Consider the following 22,964-nt stretch of genomic DNA (forward strand, 5'->3'; position numbering starts at 1 on the left):
AGGGAGAGAGGAAGACTAGAAGAGTTAGTAGGTGAAACTGTCAAGTAAGAGAGAGAGTGATGCTAGGTAGAGTCAGACAGGGAGAGAGGTATAGAGAGACAGACAGGTAGAGATGTATAGAGAGACAGACAGGGAGAGAGGTATAGAGAGACAGACAGGGAGAGAGGTATAGAGAGACACACAGGTAGAGAGGTATAGAGAGACAGACAGGTACAGATGTATAGAGAGACAGACAGGTAGAGATGTACAGAGAGACAGACAGGTAGAGAGGTATAGAGAGACAGACAAGTAGAGATGTATAGAGAAACAGACAGGAAGAGAGGTATAGAGAGACAGACAGGTAGAAATGTATAGAGAGACAGACAGGTAGAGAGGTATAGAGAGACAGACAGGTAGAGATGTATAGAGAGACAGACAGGTAGAGATGTATAGAGACAGACAGGTAGAGAGGTATAGAGAGACAGACAGGTAGAGAGGTATAGAGAGACAGACAGGTAGAGATGCATAGAGAGACAGACAGGTAGAGAGGTTTAGAGAGACAGACAGGTAGAGAGGTATATAGAGAGAGACAGATAGAGAGGTATAGAGAGACAGACAGGTAGAGAGGTATATAGAGAGACAGGTAGAGAGGGGAGATGGTATAGAGAGACAGACAGGTAGAAAGGTATAGAGAGAAGACAGGGAGAGAGGTATAGAACCAGACAGGTAGAGAGGGGAGATGGTATGCTAGAGGTAGAGAGACAGACAGGCAGAGAGGTTTAGAGAGACAGACAGGTAGAAATGTATAGAGAGACAGACAGGTAGAGAGGTACAGAGAGACAGGTAGAGAGGGGAGATGGTATGCTAGAGGTATAGATACAGACAGGTAGAGAGGGGAGATGGCATGCTGGAGGTATAAAGAGACAGACAGGTAGAGAGGGGAGATGGCATGCTGGAGGTATAAAGAGACAGACAGGTAGAGGGGGGAGATGGCATGCTGGAGTTATAGAGAGACAGACAGGAAGAGAGGGGAGATGGCATGCTGGAGGTATAAAGAGACAGACAGGTAGAGGGGAGATGGCATGCTGGAGGTATAGAGAGACAGACAGGAAGAGAGGGGAGATGGCAGGCTGGAGGTATAAAGAGACAGACAGGTAGAGGGGAGATGGCATGCTGGAGGTATAAAGAGACAGACAGGGTAGAGAGGTATAGAGAGACAGACAGGTAGAGAGGTATAGAGAGACAGACAGGTAGAGGGGGGAGATGTCATGCTGGAGGTATAAAGAGACAGACAGGAAGAGAGGGGAGATGGCATGCTGGAGGTATAAAGAGACAGACAGGTAGAGGGGAGATGGCATGCTGGAGGTATAGAGAGACAGACAGGTAGAGGGGAGATGGCATGCTGGAGGTAGAGAGACAGACAGGTAGAGGGGGAGATGGCATGCTGGAGGTATAGAGAGACAGACAGGAAGAGAGGGGAGATGGCATGCTGGAGGTATAAAGAGACAGACAGGTAGAGGGGAGATGGCATGCTGGAGGTATAGAGAGACAGACAGGAAGAGAGGGGAGATGGCAGGCTGGAGGTATAAAGAGACAGACAGGTAGAGGGGAGATGGCATGCTGGAGGTATAAAGAGACAGACAGGGTAGAGAGGTATAGAGAGACAGACAGGTAGAGAGGTATAGAGAGACAGACAGGTAGAGGGGGGAGATGTCATGCTGGAGGTATAAAGAGACAGACAGGAAGAGAGGGGAGATGGCATGCTGGAGGTATAAAGAGACAGACAGGTAGAGGGAGATGGCATGCTGGAGGTATAGAGAGACAGACAGGTAGAGGGGATATGGCATGCTGGAGGTATAGAGAGACAGACAGGTAGAGGGGGAGATGGCATGCTGGGGGTATAGAGAGAAAGACAGGTAGAGAGGGGAGATGGCATGCTGGAGGTATAGAGAGAAAGACAGGTAGAGAGGGGAGATGGCATGCTGGAGGTATAGAGAGACAGACAGGTAGAGAGGGGAGATGGCATGCTGGGGGTATAGAGAGAAAGACAGGTCGAGAGGGGAGATGGCATGCTGGAGGTATAGAGAGAAAGACAGGTAGAGAGGGGAGATGGCATGCTGGGGGTATAGAGAGAAAGACAGGTAGAGAGGGGAGATGGCATGCTGGAGGTATAAAGAGACAGACAGGTAGAGAGGTATAGAGAGACAGACAGGTAGAGGGGGGAGATGGCATGCTGGAGGTATAGAGAGACAGACAGGAAGAGAGGGGAGATGGCAGGCTGGAGGTATAAAGAGACAGACAGGTAGAGGGGAGATGGCATGCTGGAGGTATAAAGAGACAGACAGGTAGAGGGGAGATGGCAGGCTGGAGGTATAAAGAGACAGACAGGTAGAGAGGTATATAGAGACAGACAGGTAGAGGGGGGAGATGGCATGCTGGAGGTATAAAGAGACAGACAGGTAGAGAGGTATAGAGAGACAGACAGGTAGAGAGGGGAGATGGCATGCTGGAGGTATAGAGAGACAGACAGGTAGAGGGGAGATGGCATGCTGGAGGTATAAAGAGACAGACAGGTAGAGAGGTATAGAGAGACAGACAGGTAGAGGGGAGATGGCATGCTGGAGGTATAAAGAGACAGACAGGTAGAGAGGTATAGAGAGACAGACAGGTAGAGGGGGGAGATGGCATGCTGGAGGTATAGAGAGACAGACAGGTAGAGGGGAGATGGCAGGCTGGAGGTATAAAGAGACAGACAGGTAGAGAGGTATAGAGAGACAGACAGGTAGAGGGGGGAGATGGCATGCTGGAGGTATAAAGAGACAGACAGGTAGAGAGGTATAGAGAGACAGACAGGTAGAGGGGGGAGATGGCATGCTGGAGGTATAGAGAGACAGACAGGTAGAGGGGAGATGGCATGCTGGAGGTATAAAGAGACAGACAGGTAGAGAGGGGAGATGGCATGCTGGAGGTATAGAGAGACAGACAGGTAGAGGGGGGAGATGGCATGCTGGAGTTATAGAGAGACAGACAGGAAGAGAGGGGAGATGGCATGCTGGAGGTATAAAGAGACAGACAGGTAGAGGGGAGATGGCATGCTGGAGGTATAGAGAGACAGACAGGAAGAGAGGGGAGATGGCAGGCTGGAGGTATAAAGAGACAGACAGGTAGAGGGGAGATGGCATGCTGGAGGTATAAAGAGACAGACAGGTAGAGAGGTATAGAGAGACAGACAGTTAGAGAGGTATAGAGAGACAGACAGGTAGAGGGGGGAGATGGCATGCTGGAGGTATAGAGAGACAGACAGGTAGAGAGGGGAGATGGCATGCTGGAGGTATAAAGAGACAGACAGGTAGAGAGGAGATGGCATGCTGGAGGTATAGAAAGACAGACAGGTAGAGGGGATATGGCATGCTGGAGGTATAAAGAGACAGACAGGTAGAGGGGGAGATGGCATGCTGGAGGTATAGAGAGACAGACAAGAAGAGAGGGGAGATGGCATGCTGGAGGTATAAAGAGACAGACAGGTAGAGAGGGGAGATGGCATGCTGGAGGTATAGAGAGACAGACAGGAAGAGAGGGGAGATGGCATGCTGGAGGTAGAGAGACAGACAGGTAGAGGGGAGATGGCATGCTGGAGGTATAGAGAGAAAGACAGGTAGAGAGGGGAGATGGCATGCTGGGGGTATAGAGAGAAAGACAGGTAGAGAGGGGAGATGGCATGCTGGAGGTAGAGAGACAGACAGGTAGAGAGGGGAGATGGCATGCTGGAGGTATAGAGAGACAGACAGGTAGAGAGGTATAGAGAGACAGACAGGAAGAGAGGGGAGATGGCATGCTGGAGGTAGAGAGAGACAGACAGGTAGAGAGGGGAGATGGCATGCTGGAGGTATAGAGAGACAGACAGGGAGAGAGGGGAGATGGTATGGAGAGACAGACAGGTAGAGTATTAAAGGACATTCTCTGTCTGGATGTCCTTTTAATTAGCTTTTTTAAGAAGAGTCTAATGTTATATGGAGAGACAGACAGGGAGAGAGGGGAGATGGCATGCTGGAGGTATGGAGAGACAGACAGGTAGAGAGGTAGCGAGAGACAGACAGGGAAAGAGGGGAGATGGCATGCTGGAGGTATAGAGAGACAGAAAGGGAGAGAGGTATAAAGAGACAGACAGGTAGAGGGGAGATGGCATGCTGGAGATATGGAGAGACAGACAGGGAGAGAGGGGAGATGGCATGCTGGAGGTATGGAGAGACAGACAGGGAGAGAGGTATAAAGAGACAGACAGGTAGAGGGGAGATGGCATGCTGGAGATATGGAGAGACAGACAGGGAGAGAGGGGAGATGGCATGCTGGAGGTATGGAGAGACAGACAGGTAGAGTATTAAAGGACATTCTCTGTCTGGATGTCCTTTTAATTAGCTTTTTTAAGAAGAGTCTAATGTTAAAATGGGTTATTGTTGCTAAAATAATGGATAAAAAAGATAACTGTTCATACCTATACAGTATGTTGTCCCAGTGATATCATACCTATACAGTATGTAGTCCCAGGGATATCATACCTATACAGTATGTTGTCCCAGTGATATCATACCTATACAGTGATATCATTCCTATACAGTATGTTGTCCCAGTGATATCATTCCTATACAGTATGTTGTTGCAGTGATATCATTCCTATACAGGATGTTGTCCCAGTGATATCATTCCTATACAGGATGTTGTCCCAGTGATATCATTCCTATACAGGATGTTGTCCCATTGATATTCTACCTATACAATATGTTGTTGCAGTGATATCATACCTATACAGTATGTTGTCCAGTGATATCATCCCTATATGTTGTCCCAGTGATATCATACCTATATGTTGTCCCAGTGATATCATACCTATATGTTGTCCCAGGGATATCATACCTATACAGTATGTTGTCCCAGTGATATCATACCTATACAGTATGTTGTCCCAGTGATATCATACCTATACAGTATGTTGTCCCAGTGATATCATACCTATACAGTATGTTGTCCCAGTGATATCATACCTATACAGTATGTTGTCCCAGTGATATCATACCTATACAGTATGTTGTCCCAGTGATATCATACCTATATGTTGTCCCAGTGATGTCATACCTATATGTTGTCCCAGTGATATCATACCTATATGTTGTCCCAGTGATATCATACCTATATGTTGTCCCAGTGATATCATACCTATATGTTGTCCCAGTGATGTCATACCTATATGTTGTCCCAGTGATATCATACCTATATGTTGTCCCAGTGATATCATACCTATATGTTGTCCCAGTGATATCATACCTATATGTTGTCCCAGTGATATCATACCTATATGTTGTCCCAGTGATATCATACCTATATGTTGTCCCAGTGATATCATACCTATACAGTATGTTGTCCCAGTGATATCATACCTATACAGTATGTTGTCCCAGTGATATCATACCTATACAGTATGTTGTCCCAGTGATATCATACCTATACAGTATGTTGTCCCAGTGATATCATACCTATACAGTATGTTGTCCCAGTGATATCATACCTATACAGTATGTTGTCCCAGTGATATCATACCTATATGTTGTCCCAGTGATATCATACCTATATGTTGTCCCAGTGATATCATACCTATATGTTGTCCCAGTGATATCATACCTATATGTTGTCCCAGTGATATCATACCTATATGTTGTCCCAGTGATATCATACCTATATGTTGTCCCAGTGATATCATACCTATATGTTGTCCCAGTGATATCATACCTATATGTTGTCCCAGTGATATCATACCTATATGTTGTCCCAGTGATATCATACCTATATGTTGTCCCAGTGATATCATACCTATATGTTGTCCCAGTGATATCATACCTATATGTTGTCCCAGTGATATCATACCTATATGTTGTCCCAGTGATGTCATACCTATATGTTGTCCCAGTGATATCATACCTATATGTTGTCCCAGTGATATCATACCTATATGTTGTCCCAGTGATATCATACCTATATGTTGTCCCAGTGATATCATACCTATATGTTGTCCCAGTGATATCATACCTATACAGTATGTTGTCCCAGGGATATGTTGTCCCAGTGATATCATACCTATATGTTGTCCCAGTGATATCATACCTATATGTTGTCCCAGTGATATCATACCTATATGTTGTCCCAGTGATGTCATACCTATATGTTGTCCCAGTGATATCATACCTATATGTTGTCCCAGTGATATCATACCTATATGATATCATACCTATATGTTGTCCCAGTGATATCATACCTATATGTTGTCCCAGTGATATCATACCTATATGTTGTCCCAGTGATATCATACCTATATGTTGTCCCAGTGATATCATACCTATATGTTGTCCCAGTGATATCCCAGTTGTCCCAGTATCATACCTATATGTTGTCCCAGTGATGTCATACCTATATGTTGTCCCAGTGATATCATACCTATATGTTGTCCCAGTGATATCATACCTATATGTTGTCCCAGTGATATCATACCTATATGTTGTCCCAGTGATGTCATACCTATATGTTGTCCCAGTGATGTCATACCTATATGTTGTCCCAGTGATGTCATACCTATACAGTATGTTGTCCCAGTGATATCATACCTATATGTTGTCCCAGTGATATCATACCTATATGTTGTCCCAGTGATATCATACCTATATGTTGTCCCAGTGATATCATACCTATATGTTGTCCCAGTGATATCATACCTATATGTTGTCTCAGTGATATCATCCCTATATGTTGTCCCAGGATATCATACCTATACAGTATGTTGTCCCAGGGATATCATCCCTATACAGTATGTAGTCCCAGGGATATCAGAACTATACAGTATGTTGTCCCAGGGATATCATACCTATACAGTATGTTGTCCCAGGGATATCATACCTATACCTATATGTTGTCCCAGGGATATCATACCTATATGTGTAGTCCCAGGGATATCATACCTATACAGTATGTTGTCCCAGGGATATCATACCTGTACAGTATGTTGTCCCAGGGATATCATACCTACAGTATGTTGTCCCAGGGATATCATACCTGTACAGTATGTTGTCCCAGGATATCATACCTGTACAGTATGTTGTCCCAGGGATATCATAACTAAACAGTATGTAGTCCCAGGGATATCATACCTATACAGTATGTTGTCCCAGGATATCATACCTATATGTTGTCCCAATGATATCATACCTATACATAATGTTGTCCCAGGGATATCATACCTATACAGTATGTTGTCCCAGTGATATCATACCTATATGTTGTCCCAGTGATGTCATACCTATACAGTATGTTGTCCCAGGGATATCATACCTGTACAGTATGTTGTCCCAGGGATATCATACCTATACAGTATGTTGTCCCAGGGATATCATACCTGTACAGTATGTTGTCCCAGGGATATCATACCTATACAGTATGTTGTCCCAGGGATATCATACCTGTACAGTATGTTGTCCCAGGGATATCATACCTATACAGTATGTTGTCCCAGGGATATCATACCTGTACAGTATGTTGTCCCAGGGATATCATACCTATACAGTATGTTGTCCCAGGGATATCATACCTATACAGTATGTTGTCCCAGAGATATCATACCTATATGTTGTCCCAGAGATATCATACCTATATGTTGTCCCAGTGATGTCATACCTATACAGTATGTTGTCCCAGGGATATCATCCCTATATGTTGTCCCAGGGATATCATCCCTATACAGTATGTTGTCACAGGGATATCATCCCTATATGTTGTCCCAGGGATATCATCCCTATATGTTGTCCCAGGGATATCATCCCTATATGCTGTCCCAGGGATATCATCCCTATACAGTATGTTGTCCCAGGGATATCCTCCCTATATGTTGTCCCAGGGATATCATCCCTATATGTTGTCCCAGGGATATCATCCCTATATGTTGTCCCAGGGATATCATACCTATACAGTATGTTGTCCCAGGGATATCATCCCTATATGTTGTCCCAGGGATATCATACCTATATGTTGTCCCAGGGATATCATCCCTATATGTTGTCCCAGGGATATCATCCCTATATGTTGTCCCAGGGATATCATACCTATATGTTGTCCCAGGGATATCATACCTATATGTTGTCCCAGGGATATCATACCTATACAGTATGTTGTCACAGGGATATCATACCTATATGTTGTCCCAGGATATCATCCCTATATGTTGTCCCAATGTATGTCCCAGTGATATCATACATAATGTTGTCCCAGGATATCATACCTAGTATGTTGTCCCAGGGATATCATCCCTATATGTTGTCCCAGGATATCATACCTATACCGCATGTTGTCCCAGTGATATCATTCATATGTTGTCCCATATCATAATGTTGTCCCAGGGATATCATACCTATACAGTATGTTGTCCCAGGGATATCATCCCTATATGTTGTCCCAGGGATATCATACCTATACAGCATGTTGTCACAGGGATATCATCCTATATGTTGTCCCAGTTATATCATACCTATATGTTGTCCCAGAAATATCATACCTATATGTTGTCCCAGTGATATCATACCTATATGTTGTCCCAGTGATGTCATACCTATATGTTGTCCCAGTGATGTCATACCTATATGTTGTCCCAGAAATATCATACCTATACAGTATGTTGTCCCAGTGATATCATACCTATATGTTGTCCCAGAAATATCATACCTATATGTTGTCCCAGTGATATCATACCTATATGTTGTCCCAGTGATATCATACCTATATGTTGTCCCAGGGATATCATACCTATATGTTGTCCCAGGGATATCATCCCTATATGTTGTCACAGGGATATCATCCCTATATGTTGTCCCAGGGATATCATCCCTATATGTTGTCCCAGGGATATCATACCTATACAGTATGTTGTCTCAGTGATATCATCCCTATATGTTGTCCCAGGGATATCATACCTATACAGTATGTTGTCCCAGGGATATCATACCTATACAGTATGTTGTCCCAGGGATATCATACCTATACAGTATGTTGTCTCAGTGATATCATCCCTATATGTTGTCCCAGGGATATCATACCTATACAGTATGTTGTCCCAGGGATATCATCCCTATACAGTATGTAGTCCCAGGGATATCATAACTATACAGTATGTTGTCCCAGGGATATCATACCTATACAGTATGTTGTCCCAGGGATATCATACCTATACAGTATGTTGTCCCAGGGATATCATACCTATACAGTATGTTGTCCCAGGGATATCATACCTATACAGTATGTTGTCCCAGGGATATCATACCTGTACAGTATGTTGTCCCAGGGATATCATACCTGTACAGTATGTTGTCCCAGGGATATCATACCTGTACAGTATGTTGTCCCAGGGATATCATACCTGTACAGTATGTTGTCCCAGGGATATCATAACTATACAGTATGTAGTCCCAGGGATATCATACCTATACAGTATGTTGTCCCAGGGATATCATACCTGTACAGTATGTAGTCCCAGGGATATCATACCTATACAGTATGTTGTCCCAGGGATATCATACCTATACAGTATGTAGTCCCAGGGATATCATACCTATACAGTATGTTGTCCCAGGGATATCATACCTATACAGTATGTTGTCCCAGGGATATCATACCTGTACAGTATGTAGTCCCAGGGATATCATACCTATACAGTATGTTGTCCCAGGGATATCATACCTGTACAGTATGTAGTCCCAGGGATATCATACCTATACAGTATGTTGTCCCAGGGATATCATACCTGTACAGTATGTAGTCCCAGGGATATCATAACTATACAGTATGTTGTCCCAGGGATATCATACCTATACAGTATGTTGTCCCAGGGATATCATACCTGTACAGTATGTAGTCCCAGGGATATCATACCTATACAGTATGTTGTCCCAGGGATATCATACCTGTACAGTATGTAGTCCCAGGGATATCATAACTATACAGTATGTTGTCCCAGGGATATCATAACTATACAGTATGTTGTCCCAGGGATATCATACCTGTACAGTATGTTGTCCCAGGGATATCATCCTATACAGTATGTTGTCACAGGGATATCATCCCTATATGTTGTCCCAGGGATATCATCCTATATGTTGTCCCAGGGATATCATCCTATATGCTGTCCCAGGGATATCATCCCTATACAGTATGTTGTCCCAGGGATATCCTCCTATATGTTGTCCCAGGGATATCATCCCTATATGTTGTCCCAGGGATATCATACCTATACAGTATGTTGTCCCAGGATATCCTCCTATATGTTGTCCCAGGGATATCATCCCTATACAGTATGTTGTCCCAGGGATATCCTCCCTATATGTTGTCCCAGGGATATCATTCCTATATGTTGTCACAGGGATATCATCCCTATATGTTGTCACAGGGATATCATACCTATACAGTATGTTGTCACAGGGATATCACCCCTATATGTTGTCCCAGGGATATCATACCTATATGTTGTCCCAGGGATATCATACCTATATGTTGTCCCAATGATATCATTCATATACATAATGTTGTCCCAGGGATATCATACCTATACAGTATGTTGTCACAGGGATATCATACCTATATGTTGTCCCAATGATATCATTCATATACATAATGTTGTCCCAGGGATATCATACCTATACAGTATGTTGTCCCAGTGATATCATACCTATATGTTGTCCCAGTGATGTCATACCTATATGTTGTCACAGGGATATCATCCCTATATGTTGTCCCAGGGATATCATACCTATACAGTATGTTGTCACAGGGATATCATACCTATATGTTGTCCCAATGATATCATTCATATACATAATGTTGTCCCAGGGATATCATACCTATACAGTATGTTGTCCCAGTGATATCATACCTATATGTTGTCCCAGTGATGTCATACCTATACAGTATGTTGTCCCAGTGATATCATACCTATATGTTGTCCCAGAAATATCATCCCTATATGTTGTCCCAGTGATATCATCCCTATACGTTGTCCCAGTGATATCATACCTATATGTTGTCCCAGAAATATCATACCTATATGTTGTCCCAGTGATATCATACCTATATGTTGTCCCAGGGATATCATCCCTATATGTTGTCACAGGGATATCATCCCTATATGTTGTCCCAGGGATATCATACCTATACAGTATGTTGTCCCAGGGATATCATACCTATACAGTATGTTGTCCCAGGGATATCATACCTATACAGTATGTTGTCCCAGGGATATCATACCTATACAGTATGTTGTCCCAGTGATATCATACCAATATGTTGTCCCAGTGATATCATACCTATACAGTATGTTGTCCCAGTGATATCATACCTATACAGTATGTTGTCCCAGGGATATCATACCTATACAGTATGTTGTCCCAGGGATATCATACCTATACAGTATGTCCCCAGGGATATCATACCTATATGTTGTCCCAGTGATATCATACCTATACAATATGTTGTCCCAGTGATATCATACCTATACAGTATGTTGTCCCAGGGATATCATACCTATACAGTATGTTGTCCCAGGGATATCATACCTATACAGTATGTTGTCCCAGGGATATCATACCTATACAGTATGTTGTCCCAGGGATATCATACCTATACAGTATGTTGTCCCAGGGATATCATACCTATATGTTGTCCCAGTGATATCATACCTATATGTTGTCCCAGTGATATCATACCTATATGTTGTCCCAGTGATATCATACCTATATGTTGTCCCAGTGATATCATACCTATATGTTGTCCCAGTGATATCATACCTATATGTTGTCCCAGGGATATCATACCTATATGTTGTCCCAGGGATATCATACCTATATGTTGTCCCAGGGATATCATCCCTATATGTTGTCCCAGGGATATCATACCTATACAGTATGTTGTCCCAGGGATATCATACCTATACAGTATGTTGTCCCAGGGATATCATACCTATACAGTATGTAGTCCCAGGGATATCATACCTATACAGTATGTTGTCCCAGGGATATCATACCTATACAGTATGTTGTCCCAGGGATATCATACCTATACAGTATGTTGTCCCAGGGATATCATACCTATACAGTATGTTGTCCCAGGGATATCATACCTGTACAGTATGTAGTCCCAGGGATATCATAACTATACAGTATGTTGTCCCAGGGATATCATACCTATACAGTATGTTGTCCCAGGGATATCATACCTATACAGTATGTTGTCCCAGGGATATCATACCTATACAGTATGTAGTCCCAGGGATATCATACCTATACAGTATGTTGTCCCAGGGATATCATACCTGTACAGTATGTTGTCCCAGGGATATCATACCTGTACAGTATGTTGTCCCAGGGATATCATACCTGTACAGTATGTTGTCCCAGGGATATCATACCTGTACAGTATGTTGTCCCAGGGATATCATAACTAAACAGTATGTAGTCCCAGGGATATCATACCTATACAGTATGTTGTCCCAGGGATATCATACCTGTACAGTATGTAGTCCCAGGGATATCATACCTATACAGTATGTTGTCCCAGGGATATCATACCTATACAGTATGTAGTCCCAGGGATATCATACCTATACAGTATGTAGTCCCAGGGATATCATACCTATACAGTATGTTGTCCCAGGGATATCATACCTGTACAGTATGTAGTCCCAGGGATATCATACCTATACAGTATGTTGTCCCAGGGATATCATACCTGTACAGTATGTAGTCCCAGGGATATCATACCTATACAGTATGTTGTCCCAGGGATATCATACCTGTACAGTATGTAGTCCCAGGGATATCATAACTATACAGTATGTTGTCCCAGGGATATCATACCTATACAGTATGTTGTCCCAGGGATATCATACCTGTACAGTATGTTGTCCCAGGGATATCATACCTGTACAGTATGTTGTCCCAGGGATATCATACCTGTACAGTATGTTGTCCCAGGGATATCATACCTGTACAGTATGTTGTCCCAGGGATATCATAACTATACAGTATGTTGTCCCAGGGATATCATACCTGTACAGTATGTTGTCCCAGGGATATCATCCCTATACAGTATGTTGTCACAGGGATATCATCCCTATATGTTGTCCCAGGGATATCATCCCTATATGTTGTCCCAGGGATATCATCCCTATATGCTGTCCCAGGGATATCATCCCTATACAGTATGTTGTCCCAGGGATATCCTCCCTATATGTTGTCCCAGGGATATCATCCCTATATGTTGTCCCAGGGATATCATACCTATACAGTATGTTGTCCCAGGGATATCCTCCCTATATGTTGTCCCAGGGATATCATCCCTATATGTTGTCCCAGGGATATCCTCCCTATATGTTGTCCCAGGGATATCATCCCTATATGTTGTCACAGGGATATCACCCCTATATGTTGTCCCAGGGATATCATACCTATATGTTGTCCCAGGGATATCATACCTATACAGTATGTTGTCACAGGGATATCATACCTATATGTTGTCCCAGGGATATCATCCCTATATGTTGTCCCAATGATATCATTCATATACATAATGTTGTCCCAGGGATATCATACCTATACAGTATGTTGTCACAGGGATATCATCCCTATATGTTGTCCCAGGGATATCATACCTATACCGCATGTTGTCCCAGTGATATCATTCATATACATAATGTTGTCCCAGGGATATCATACCTATACAGTATGTTGTCACAGGGATATCATCCCTATATGTTGTCCCAGGGATATCATACCTATACAGCATGTTGTCACAGGGATATCATCCCTATATGTTGTCCCAGGGATATCATACCTATACAGTATGTTGTCACAGGGATATCATCCCTATATGTTGTCCCAGTGATATCATACCTATATGTTGTCCCAGAAATATCATCCCTATATGTTGTCACAGGGATATCATACCTATATGTTGTCCCAGTGATGTCATACCTATACAGTATGTTGTCCCAGTGATATCATACCTATATGTTGTCCCAGAAATATCATCCCTATATGTTGTCCCAGTGATATCATCCCTATATGTTGTCCCAGTGATATCATACCTATATGTTGTCCCAGAAATATCATACCTATATGTTGTCCCAGGGATATCATACCTATATGTTGTCCCAGGGATATCATCCCTATATGTTGTCCCAGGGATATCATCCCTATATGTTGTCCCAGGGATATCATACCTATACAGTATGTTGTCTCAGTGATATCATCCCTATATGTTGTCCCAGGGATATCATACCTATACAGTATGTAGTCCCAGTGATATCATACCTATACAGTATGTTGTCCCAGGGATATCATACCTATACAGTATGTTGTCCCAGGGATATCATACCTATACAGTATGTAGTCCCAGGGATATCATACCTATACAGTATGTTGTCCCAGGGATATCATACCTATACAGTATGTTGTCCCAGGGATATCATACCTGTACAGTATGTAGTCCCAGGGATATCATACCTATACAGTATGTTGTCCCAGGGATATCATACCTGTACAGTATGTAGTCCCAGGGATATCATACCTATACAGTATGTTGTCCCAGGGATATCATACCTATACAGTATGTTGTCCCAGGGATATCATACCTGTACAGTATGTAGTCCCAGGGATATCATACCTATACAGTATGTTGTCCCAGGGATATCATACCTGTACAGTATGTTGTCCCAGGGATATCATACCTATACAGTATGTTGTCCCAGTGATATCATACCTATATGTTGTCCCAGTGATATCATACCTATATGTTGTCCCAGTGATATCATACCTATATGTTGTCCCAGTGATATCATACCTATATGTTGTCCCAGAAATATCATACCTATATGTTGTCCCAGTGATATCATTCCTATATGTTGTCCCAGGGATATCATCCCTATATGTTGTCACAGTGATATCATACCTATATGTTGTCCCAGTGATGTCATACCTATACAGTATGTTGTCCCAGTGATATCATACCTATATGTTGTCCCAGAAATATCATCCCTATATGTTGTCCCAGTGATATCATCCCTATATGTTGTCCCAGTGATATCATACCTATATGTTGTCCCAGAAATATCATACCTATATGTTGTCCCAGGGATATCATACCTATATGTTGTCCCAGGGATATCATCCCTATATGTTGTCACAGGGATATCATCCCTATATGTTGTCCCAGGGATATCATCCCTATATGTAGTCCCAGGGATATCATACCTATACAGTATGTTGTCCCAGGGATATCATACCTATACAGTATGTTGTCCCAGGGATATCATACCTATACAGTATGTAGTCCCAGGGATATCATACCTATACAGTATGTTGTCCCAGGGATATCATACCTATACAGTATGTTGTCCCAGGGATATCATACCTGTACAGTATGTAGTCCCAGGGATATCATACCTATACAGTATGTTGTCCCAGGGATATCATACCTGTACAGTATGTAGTCCCAGGGATATCATACCTATACAGTATGTTGTCCCAGGGATATCATACCTATACAGTATGTTGTCCCAGGGATATCATACCTGTACAGTATGTAGTCCCAGGGATATCATACCTATACAGTATGTTGTCCCAGGGATATCATACCTGTACAGTATGTTGTCCCAGGGATATCATACCTATACAGTATGTTGTCCCAGGGATATCATACCTGTACAGTATGTAGTCCCAGGGATATCATACCTATACAGTATGTTGTCCCAGGGATATCATACCTGTACAGTATGTAGTCCCAGGGATATCATAACTATACAGTATGTTGTCCCAGGGATATCATAACTATACAGTATGTTGTCCCAGGGATATCATACCTGTACAGTATGTTGTCCCAGGGATATCATACCTGTACCCAGGGATATCACACCTGTACAGTATGTTGTCCCAGGGATATCATAACTATACAGTATGTTGTCCCAGGGATATCATACCTGTACAGTATGTTGTCCCAGGGATATCATACCTGTACAGTATGTTGTCCCAGGGATATCATAACTATACAGTATGTTGTCCCAGGGATATCATACCTGTACAGTATGTTGTCCCAGGGATATCATACCTGTACAGTATGTTGTCCCAGGGATATCATACCTGTACAGTATGTAGTCCCAGGGATATCATACCTATACAGTATGTTGTCCCAGGGATATCATACCTGTACAGTATGTTGTCCCAGGGATATCATAACTATACAGTATGTTGTCCCAGGGATATCATAACTATACAGTATGTTGTCCCAGGGATATCATACCTGTACAGTATGTTGTCCCAGGGATATCATACCTGTACAGTATGTTGTCCCAGGGATATCATACCTGTACAGTATGTTGTCCCAGGGATATCATAACTATACAGTATGTAGTCCCAGGGATATCATACCTATACAGTATGTTGTCCCAGGGATATCATACCTGTACAGTATGTAGTCCCAGGGATATCATAACTATACAGTATGTTGTCCCAGGGATATCATACCTGTACAGTATGTTGTCCCAGGGATATCATACCTGTACAGTATGTTGTCCCAGGGATATCATACCTGTACAGTATGTTGTCCCAGGGATATCATACCTGTACAGTATGTTGTCCCAGGGATATCATAACTATACAGTATGTAGTCCCAGGGATATCATACCTATACAGTATGTTGTCCCAGGGATATCATACCTGTACAGTATGTAGTCCCAGGGATATCATAACTATACAGTATGTTGTCCCAGGGATATCATAACTGTACAGTATGTAGTCCCAGGGATATCATTATTCTTCTTACCTTCTCATATTTCCCTCTAATGGGCAGTGAGTTCTTTGACACGTCCACCTCAGTTCTGTCTTTGTGGTAGATCTTGATGTGTTCCTCCTCATGTCCATGCTCTCTCTTCATGGACTGCATGCTGGAGAAGATGTCCTTCCTACTGCTGCCTGGGCCGCTACCCGCTTTGGCCTCTTTCCTGGTGGGGATCAATATAAACCTTTTCATTCAGGTTTCAAGTCATTTGATAACCAATCAAGTCAATTGATAACCTGTTCTCCTGAGCGATAACAGCTTGTTATGAAAATTATTTATATTTGAGTTTGCAAGAAAGGTATTTCACTGTACTGAGGCATGTGATATTAAAACTTGAAACAAATGAAAATGATTTTGATTTCATCAAAATATAGTCAAATATAGTATAAATATATAATATAAATATAGTCTTCCCAAATATAGTCAAAACCTCCTACCAGCTCACTGTGTGTGGCACACACCTGGCAGTAGCACTAACACCACTATGGAATCACAGGTGATGTTATTACCCAAGAGCATCATTAATGCCTTCTATTTGAAACAGACAACTCTTTACCACTTTGTCTGCACTTTATGGAATACATAGACTCTCTACTATAAAACCCATCTGGGTGATGAAACACGGCAGCCATTTTGTGCCTGTCAGAGAGTTCACTAACCTGGTGTTGTTGATAAAACACAGCAGCCATTTTGTGCCTAACAGAGAGTTCACTAACCTGGTGTTGTTGATGAAACACAGCAGCCATTTTGTGCCTATCAGAGAGTTCACTAACCTGGTGATGTTGATGAAACACGGCAGCCATTTTGTGCCTATCAGAGAGTTCACTAACCTGGTGATGTTGATGAAACACAGCAGCCATTTTAAGAGCATCAGAGAGCTCACTAACCTGGTAATGTTGAGGTAGTTGAGCAACTCTCTCTGGTTGAAACCTTTCTTTAATATCCTGTTGGTCTGCCTGGGTCCCACCTGGGGCATGGCCCGGCTGCCTTTAGCTGGGGACGCGTCTGGGCGCTCCACTAGGCTGCCTACACTACCCATACTGAACCGGTCCAATAGGGCTGTGGACCGGGTAGGGGTCGAGATGGGATCACGGAATGTCTTGCTGGGGTTGCGGGTCAGAGGAAGGGTTTGGACCGACGTTGCCATTGGTTACAGGACAGGGTGGCCCCGCGGGGAACTCTTGAGGTAGAGGAGAGAAGAGGAAGAACGAGGTTGAAAAACAGAGAATGGATATAAACCAACTGTCATCTGATTCAGAACCCTGTAAAATATCATAAACCATTATCACCATGACAACTTCCTATTCACCTTCTAACTGTACTCTGTAATATATTATCTCTTTAATATCTTATCTCTTTGACAATAAACCATCTTATCCAAGACCAAGTTGTTTACAGTATGTCTTCAGCTGTCTGTCTGTCTGTCTGTCTGTCTGTCTGTCTGCCTGCCTGCCTGCCTGCCTGCCTGCCTGCCTGCCTGCCTGCCTGCCTGCCTGCCTGTCTGTCTGTCTGTCTGTCTGTCTGTCTGTCCCATTCCCTCTGTCTTCCTCAGTATTTCCCCGTAGCCTTTCCCCTAGTTACCAGTCTGTTGTTGATGTGCATTCCAGTCATACTCCTGTATTTTTCCCTGTCTGGCTTCATATCTCCTCACTCAGAGCGTGACTTGACATGTGGCTCCTCTGTGATCAGCTGTGTGTGTGTGTGTCCCGAGGCAGTTTTGTGCAGTCAGTGACCCACCTAAAACCTTTAGAATAAACCCACCTAAGCTGTGATCTAGTCTTAATAAATGAGTCCCATAGTGCAAAGCCACACAGCAACACAACCATATGGTTCAGCCACGCTCAACTACGAGCTTATCAAAGAACCAAAACACTTTCCTAGTTATTAACACTTCAAAATCCCAAATAATGCATCAACCTCCTGCCAGAGACACCTCATGCATTTTTTTAATTATAAAAATGAGAAGTAAGCTAAAAGAGAAGATCACAGATGTAGAGTGTAGTATGTATGTGTAGTGTGTGGGTAGAGTGTCTGTGTGTGTGTGAGAGCCTCTTGGGGAAGAGGAGCAGATAACATATGCACCACCAGAAGCCTGTTATGTAACTATGTGTGTGGATTCACCCTCCGTGATGCTACTGACTACAGCAAATCCTAATTGTCTGATAAAGAGGCAGAGTGTCCTTTATAAAGGATGTTCCTTTATAATCAGGCAGCAGGGACAGGCGAGGATGTTCCTTTATAATCAGGCAGCAGGGACAGAGGATGTTCCTTTATAAACAGGCAGCAGGGACAGAGGATGTTCCTTTATAAACAGGCAGCAGGGACAGAGGATGTTCCTTTATAATCAGGCAGCAGGGACAGAGGATGTTCCTTTATAATCAGGCAGCAGGGACGGACGAGGATGTTCCTTTATAATCAGGCAGCAGGGACAGAGGATGTTCCTTTGTAATCAGGCAGCAGGGACAGAGGATGTTCCTTTATAATCAGGCAGCAGGGACAGACGAGGATGTTCCTTTATAATCAGGCAGCAGGGACAGAGGATGTTCCTTTATAATCAGGCAGCAGGGACAGAGGATGTTCCTTTATAATCAGGCAGCAGGGACAGAGGATGTTCCTTTATAATCAGGCAGCAGGGACGGACGAGGATGTTCCTTTATAATCAGGCAGCAGGGACAGAGGATGTTCCTTTATAATCAGGCAGCAGGGACGGACGAGGATGTTCCTTTATAATCAGGCAGCAGGGCCAGAGGATGTTCCTTTATAATCAGGCAGCAGGGACGGACGAGGATGTTCCTTTATAATCAGGCAGCAGGGACGGACGAGGATGTTCCTTTATAATCAGGCAGCAGGGACAGAGGATGTTCCTTTATAATCAGGCAGCAGGGACAGAGGATGTTCCTTTATAATTAGGCAGCAGGGACGGAGGATGTTCCTTTATAATCAGGCAGCAGGGACAGACGAGGATGTTCCTTTATAATCAGGCAGCAGGGACAGACGAGGATGTTCCTTTATAATCAGGCAGCAGGGACGGACGAGGATGTTCCTTTATAATCAGGCAGCAGGGAAAGACGAGGATGTTCCTTTATAATCAGGCAGCAGGGACAGAGGATGTTCCTTTATAATCAGGCAGCAGGGACAGAAGATGTTCCTTTATAATCAGGCAGCAGGGACAGACGATGATGTTCCTTTATAATCAGGCAGCAGGGACGGAGGATGTTCCTTTATAATCAGGCAGCAGGGACAGAGGATGTTCCTTTATAATCAGGCAGCAGGGACAGAGGATGTTCCTTTATAATCAGGCAGCAGGGACGGACGAGGATGTTCCTTTATAATCAGGCAGCAGGGCCAGAGGATGTTCCTTTATAATCAGGCAGCAGGGACGGACAAGGATGTTCCTTTATAATCAGGCAGCAGGGACGGACGAGGATGTTCCTTTATAATCAGGCAGCAGGGACGGACGAGGATGTTCCTTTATAATCAGGCAGCAGGGACGGACGAGGATGTTCCTTTATAATCAGGCAGCAGGGACAGAGGATGTTCCTTTATAATCAGGCAGCAGGGACAGAGGATGTTCCTTTATAATCAGGCAGCAGGGACGGAGGATGTTCCTTTATAATCAGGCAGCAGGGACCGACGAGGATGTTCCTTTATAATCAGGCAGCAGGGACGGACGAGGATGTTCCTTTATAATCAGGCAGCAGGGACGGACGAGGATGTTCCTTTATAATCAGGCAGCAGGGACGGACGAGGATGTTCCTTTATAATCAGGCAGCAGGGACAGAGGATGTTCCTTTATAATCAGGCAGCAGGGACGGAGGATGTTCCTTTATAATCAGGCAGCAGGGACAGAGGATGTTCCTTTATAATCAGGCAGCAGGGACAGAGGATGTTCCTTTATAATCAGGCAGCAGGGACAGAGGATGTTCCTTTATAATCAGGCAGCAGGGACAGACGAGGATGTTCCTTTATAATCAGGCAGCAGGGACGGACGAGGATGTTCCTTTATAATCAGGCAGCAGGGACGGACGAGATGTTCCTTTATAATCAGGCAGCAGGGACGGAGGATGTTCCTTTATAATCAGGCAGCAGGGACGGACGAGGATGTTCCTTTATAATCAGGCAGCAGGGACAGAGGATGTTCCTTTATAATCAGGCAGCAGGATGTTCCTTTACAGGGGAGGGATGTTCCTTTATAATCAGGCAGCAGGGACAGAGGATGTTCCTTTATAATCAGGCAGCAGGGACAGAGGATGTTCCTTTATAATCAGGCAGCAGGGACAGAGGATGTTCCTTTTTAATCAGGCATTAGGGACGGACGAGGATGTTCCTTTATAATCAGGCAGCAGGGACGGACGAGGATGTTCCTTTATAATCAGGCAGCAGGGACGGACGAGGATGTTCCTTTATAATCAGGCAGCAGGGACGGACGAGGATGTTCCTTTATAATCAGGCAGCAGGGACGGACGAGGATGTTCCTTTATAATCAGGCAGCAGGGCCAGAGGATGTTCCTTTATAATCAGGCAGCAGGGACGGACGAGGATGTTCCTTTATAATCAGGCAGCAGGGACAGAGGATGTTCCTTTATAATCAGGCAGCAGGGACGGAGGATGTTCCTTTATAATCAGGCAGCAGGGACAGACGAGGATGTTCCTTTATAATCAGGCAGCAGGGACAGACGAGGATGTTCCTTTATAATCAGGCAGCAGGGACGGACGAGGATGTTCCTTTATAATCAGGCAGCAGGGACAGACGAGGATGTTCCTTTATAATCAGGCAGCAGGGACAGAGGATGTTCCTTTATAATCAGGCAGCAGGGACAGAGGATGTTCCTTTATAATCAGGCAGCAGGGACAGAGTATGTTCCTTTATAATCAGGCAGCAGGGACAGAAGATGTTCCTTTATAATCAGGCAGCAGGGACAGACGATGATGTTCCTTTGTAATCAGGCAGCAGGGACGGAGGATGTTCCTTTATAAACAGGCAGCAGGGACAGAGGATGTTCCTTTATAATCAGGCAGCAGGGAGAGAGGATGTTCCTTTATAATCAGGCAGCAGGGCCAGAGGATGTTCCTTTATAATCAGGCAGCAGGGACAGAGGATGTTCCTTTATAATCAGGCAGCAGGGACAGAGGATGTTCCTTTATAATCAGGCAGCAGGGAGAGAGGATGTTCCTTTATAATCAGGCAGCAGGGCCAGAGGATGTTCCTTTATAATCAGGCAGCAGGGCCAGAGGATGTTCCTTTATAATCAGGCAGCAGGGCCATAGGATGTTCCTTTATAATCATGCAGCAGGGCCAGAGGATGTTCCTTTATAATCAGGCAGCAGGGACAGAGGATGTTCCTTTATAATCAGGCAGCAGGGACGGAGGATGTTCCTTTATAATCAGGCAGCAGGGACAGAGGATGTTCCTTTATAATCAGGGCAGTCCTGTTTAATTAATTATTGCCCTTCTGCTTTCTGATCCATTCAGTCAGTGCATCTTATTGACCTTCTAATCTACAGCCAGAACAGTGTAACCTACTCCAACACACTGTGGTTATTCAGTGGTCATATTAATGACTATACAGAACAGTGTAACCTACTCCAACACACTGTGGTTATTCAGTGGTCATATTAATGACTATACAGAACAGTGTAACCTACTCCAACACACTGTGGTTATTCAGTGGTCATATTAATGACTATACAGAACAGTGTAACCTACTCCAACACACTGTGGTTATTCAGTGGTCATATTAATGACTATACAGAACAGTGTAACCTACTCCAACACACTGTGGTTATTCAGTGGTCATATTAATGACTATATAGTACAGTGTAACCTACTACAACACACTGTGGTTATTCAGTGGTCATATTAATGACTATACAGAACAGTGTAACCTACTACTGTCACGACTTCCGCCGAAGTCGGTCCCTCTCCTTGTTCGGGCAGCGTTCGGCCGTCTAGCCACCGCCGATCCCCTTTTCATTTTCCATTTGTTCTGTCTTTGTCTTTCACACCTGGCTTCACTCAACCAATGACTTGTTTATTATTTAACCCTCTGGTCCCCATGTTTTGTTTGTGAGTGATT

At 43.7% G+C, this 22,964-nt stretch overlaps 1 protein-coding gene and 2 long non-coding RNA genes across 55 annotated transcripts in view; 1 reads left to right on the plus strand and 2 right to left on the minus strand.

Moving 5' to 3' along the window:
* LOC118383892 (NEDD4-binding protein 3-A-like) overlaps positions 1-22,964 on the minus strand; it is a 92,451-nt gene that overhangs the window by 16,678 nt on the left and 52,809 nt on the right. Inside the window, exons 2-3 of the mRNA XM_052518264.1 lie at positions 17,775-18,065; positions 16,873-17,050 (exon numbers count right to left, since the gene is read on the minus strand). Of these exons, the coding sequence (XP_052374224.1) occupies positions 16,873-17,050; positions 17,775-18,034 (438 nt within the window). The 5' untranslated portion in view covers positions 18,035-18,065. The remainder of the gene's footprint in view (positions 1-16,872; positions 17,051-17,774; positions 18,066-22,964) is intronic.
* Positions 9-4,026, plus strand: LOC127927984 (uncharacterized). 44 transcript variants are annotated; one of them, XR_008129970.1, is made up of 7 exons: positions 9-1,256; positions 1,430-1,748; positions 2,148-2,491; positions 2,561-2,674; positions 2,718-2,920; positions 2,966-3,168; positions 3,354-3,725. It is a non-coding gene; the product is annotated as an uncharacterized LOC127927984 (long non-coding RNA). The 44 variants fall into 44 exon arrangements; XR_008129968.1 differs by adding an exon at positions 1,283-1,387 and having other exon boundaries at positions 9-849; positions 1,186-1,211; positions 1,563-1,748; positions 2,148-2,920; XR_008129863.1 differs by adding an exon at positions 3,866-4,026 and having other exon boundaries at positions 2,148-2,920; positions 2,966-3,080; positions 3,354-3,440.
* Positions 4,827-15,435, minus strand: LOC127928015 (uncharacterized). 10 transcript variants are annotated; one of them, XR_008130009.1, is made up of 5 exons: positions 15,004-15,435; positions 8,567-8,647; positions 6,409-6,629; positions 6,133-6,213; positions 4,827-5,922 (listed from the first exon to the last, which is right to left on the minus strand). It is a non-coding gene; the product is annotated as an uncharacterized LOC127928015 (long non-coding RNA). The 10 variants fall into 10 exon arrangements; XR_008130039.1 differs by lacking the exon at positions 15,004-15,435 and having other exon boundaries at positions 8,594-8,781; XR_008130029.1 differs by lacking the exon at positions 15,004-15,435 and having other exon boundaries at positions 6,409-6,570; positions 8,567-8,781.

The sequence above is a fragment of the Oncorhynchus keta genome, chromosome 4, assembly GCF_023373465.1.
Source record: "Oncorhynchus keta strain PuntledgeMale-10-30-2019 chromosome 4, Oket_V2, whole genome shotgun sequence".
Lineage (NCBI taxonomy): Eukaryota > Metazoa > Chordata > Actinopteri > Salmoniformes > Salmonidae > Oncorhynchus > Oncorhynchus keta.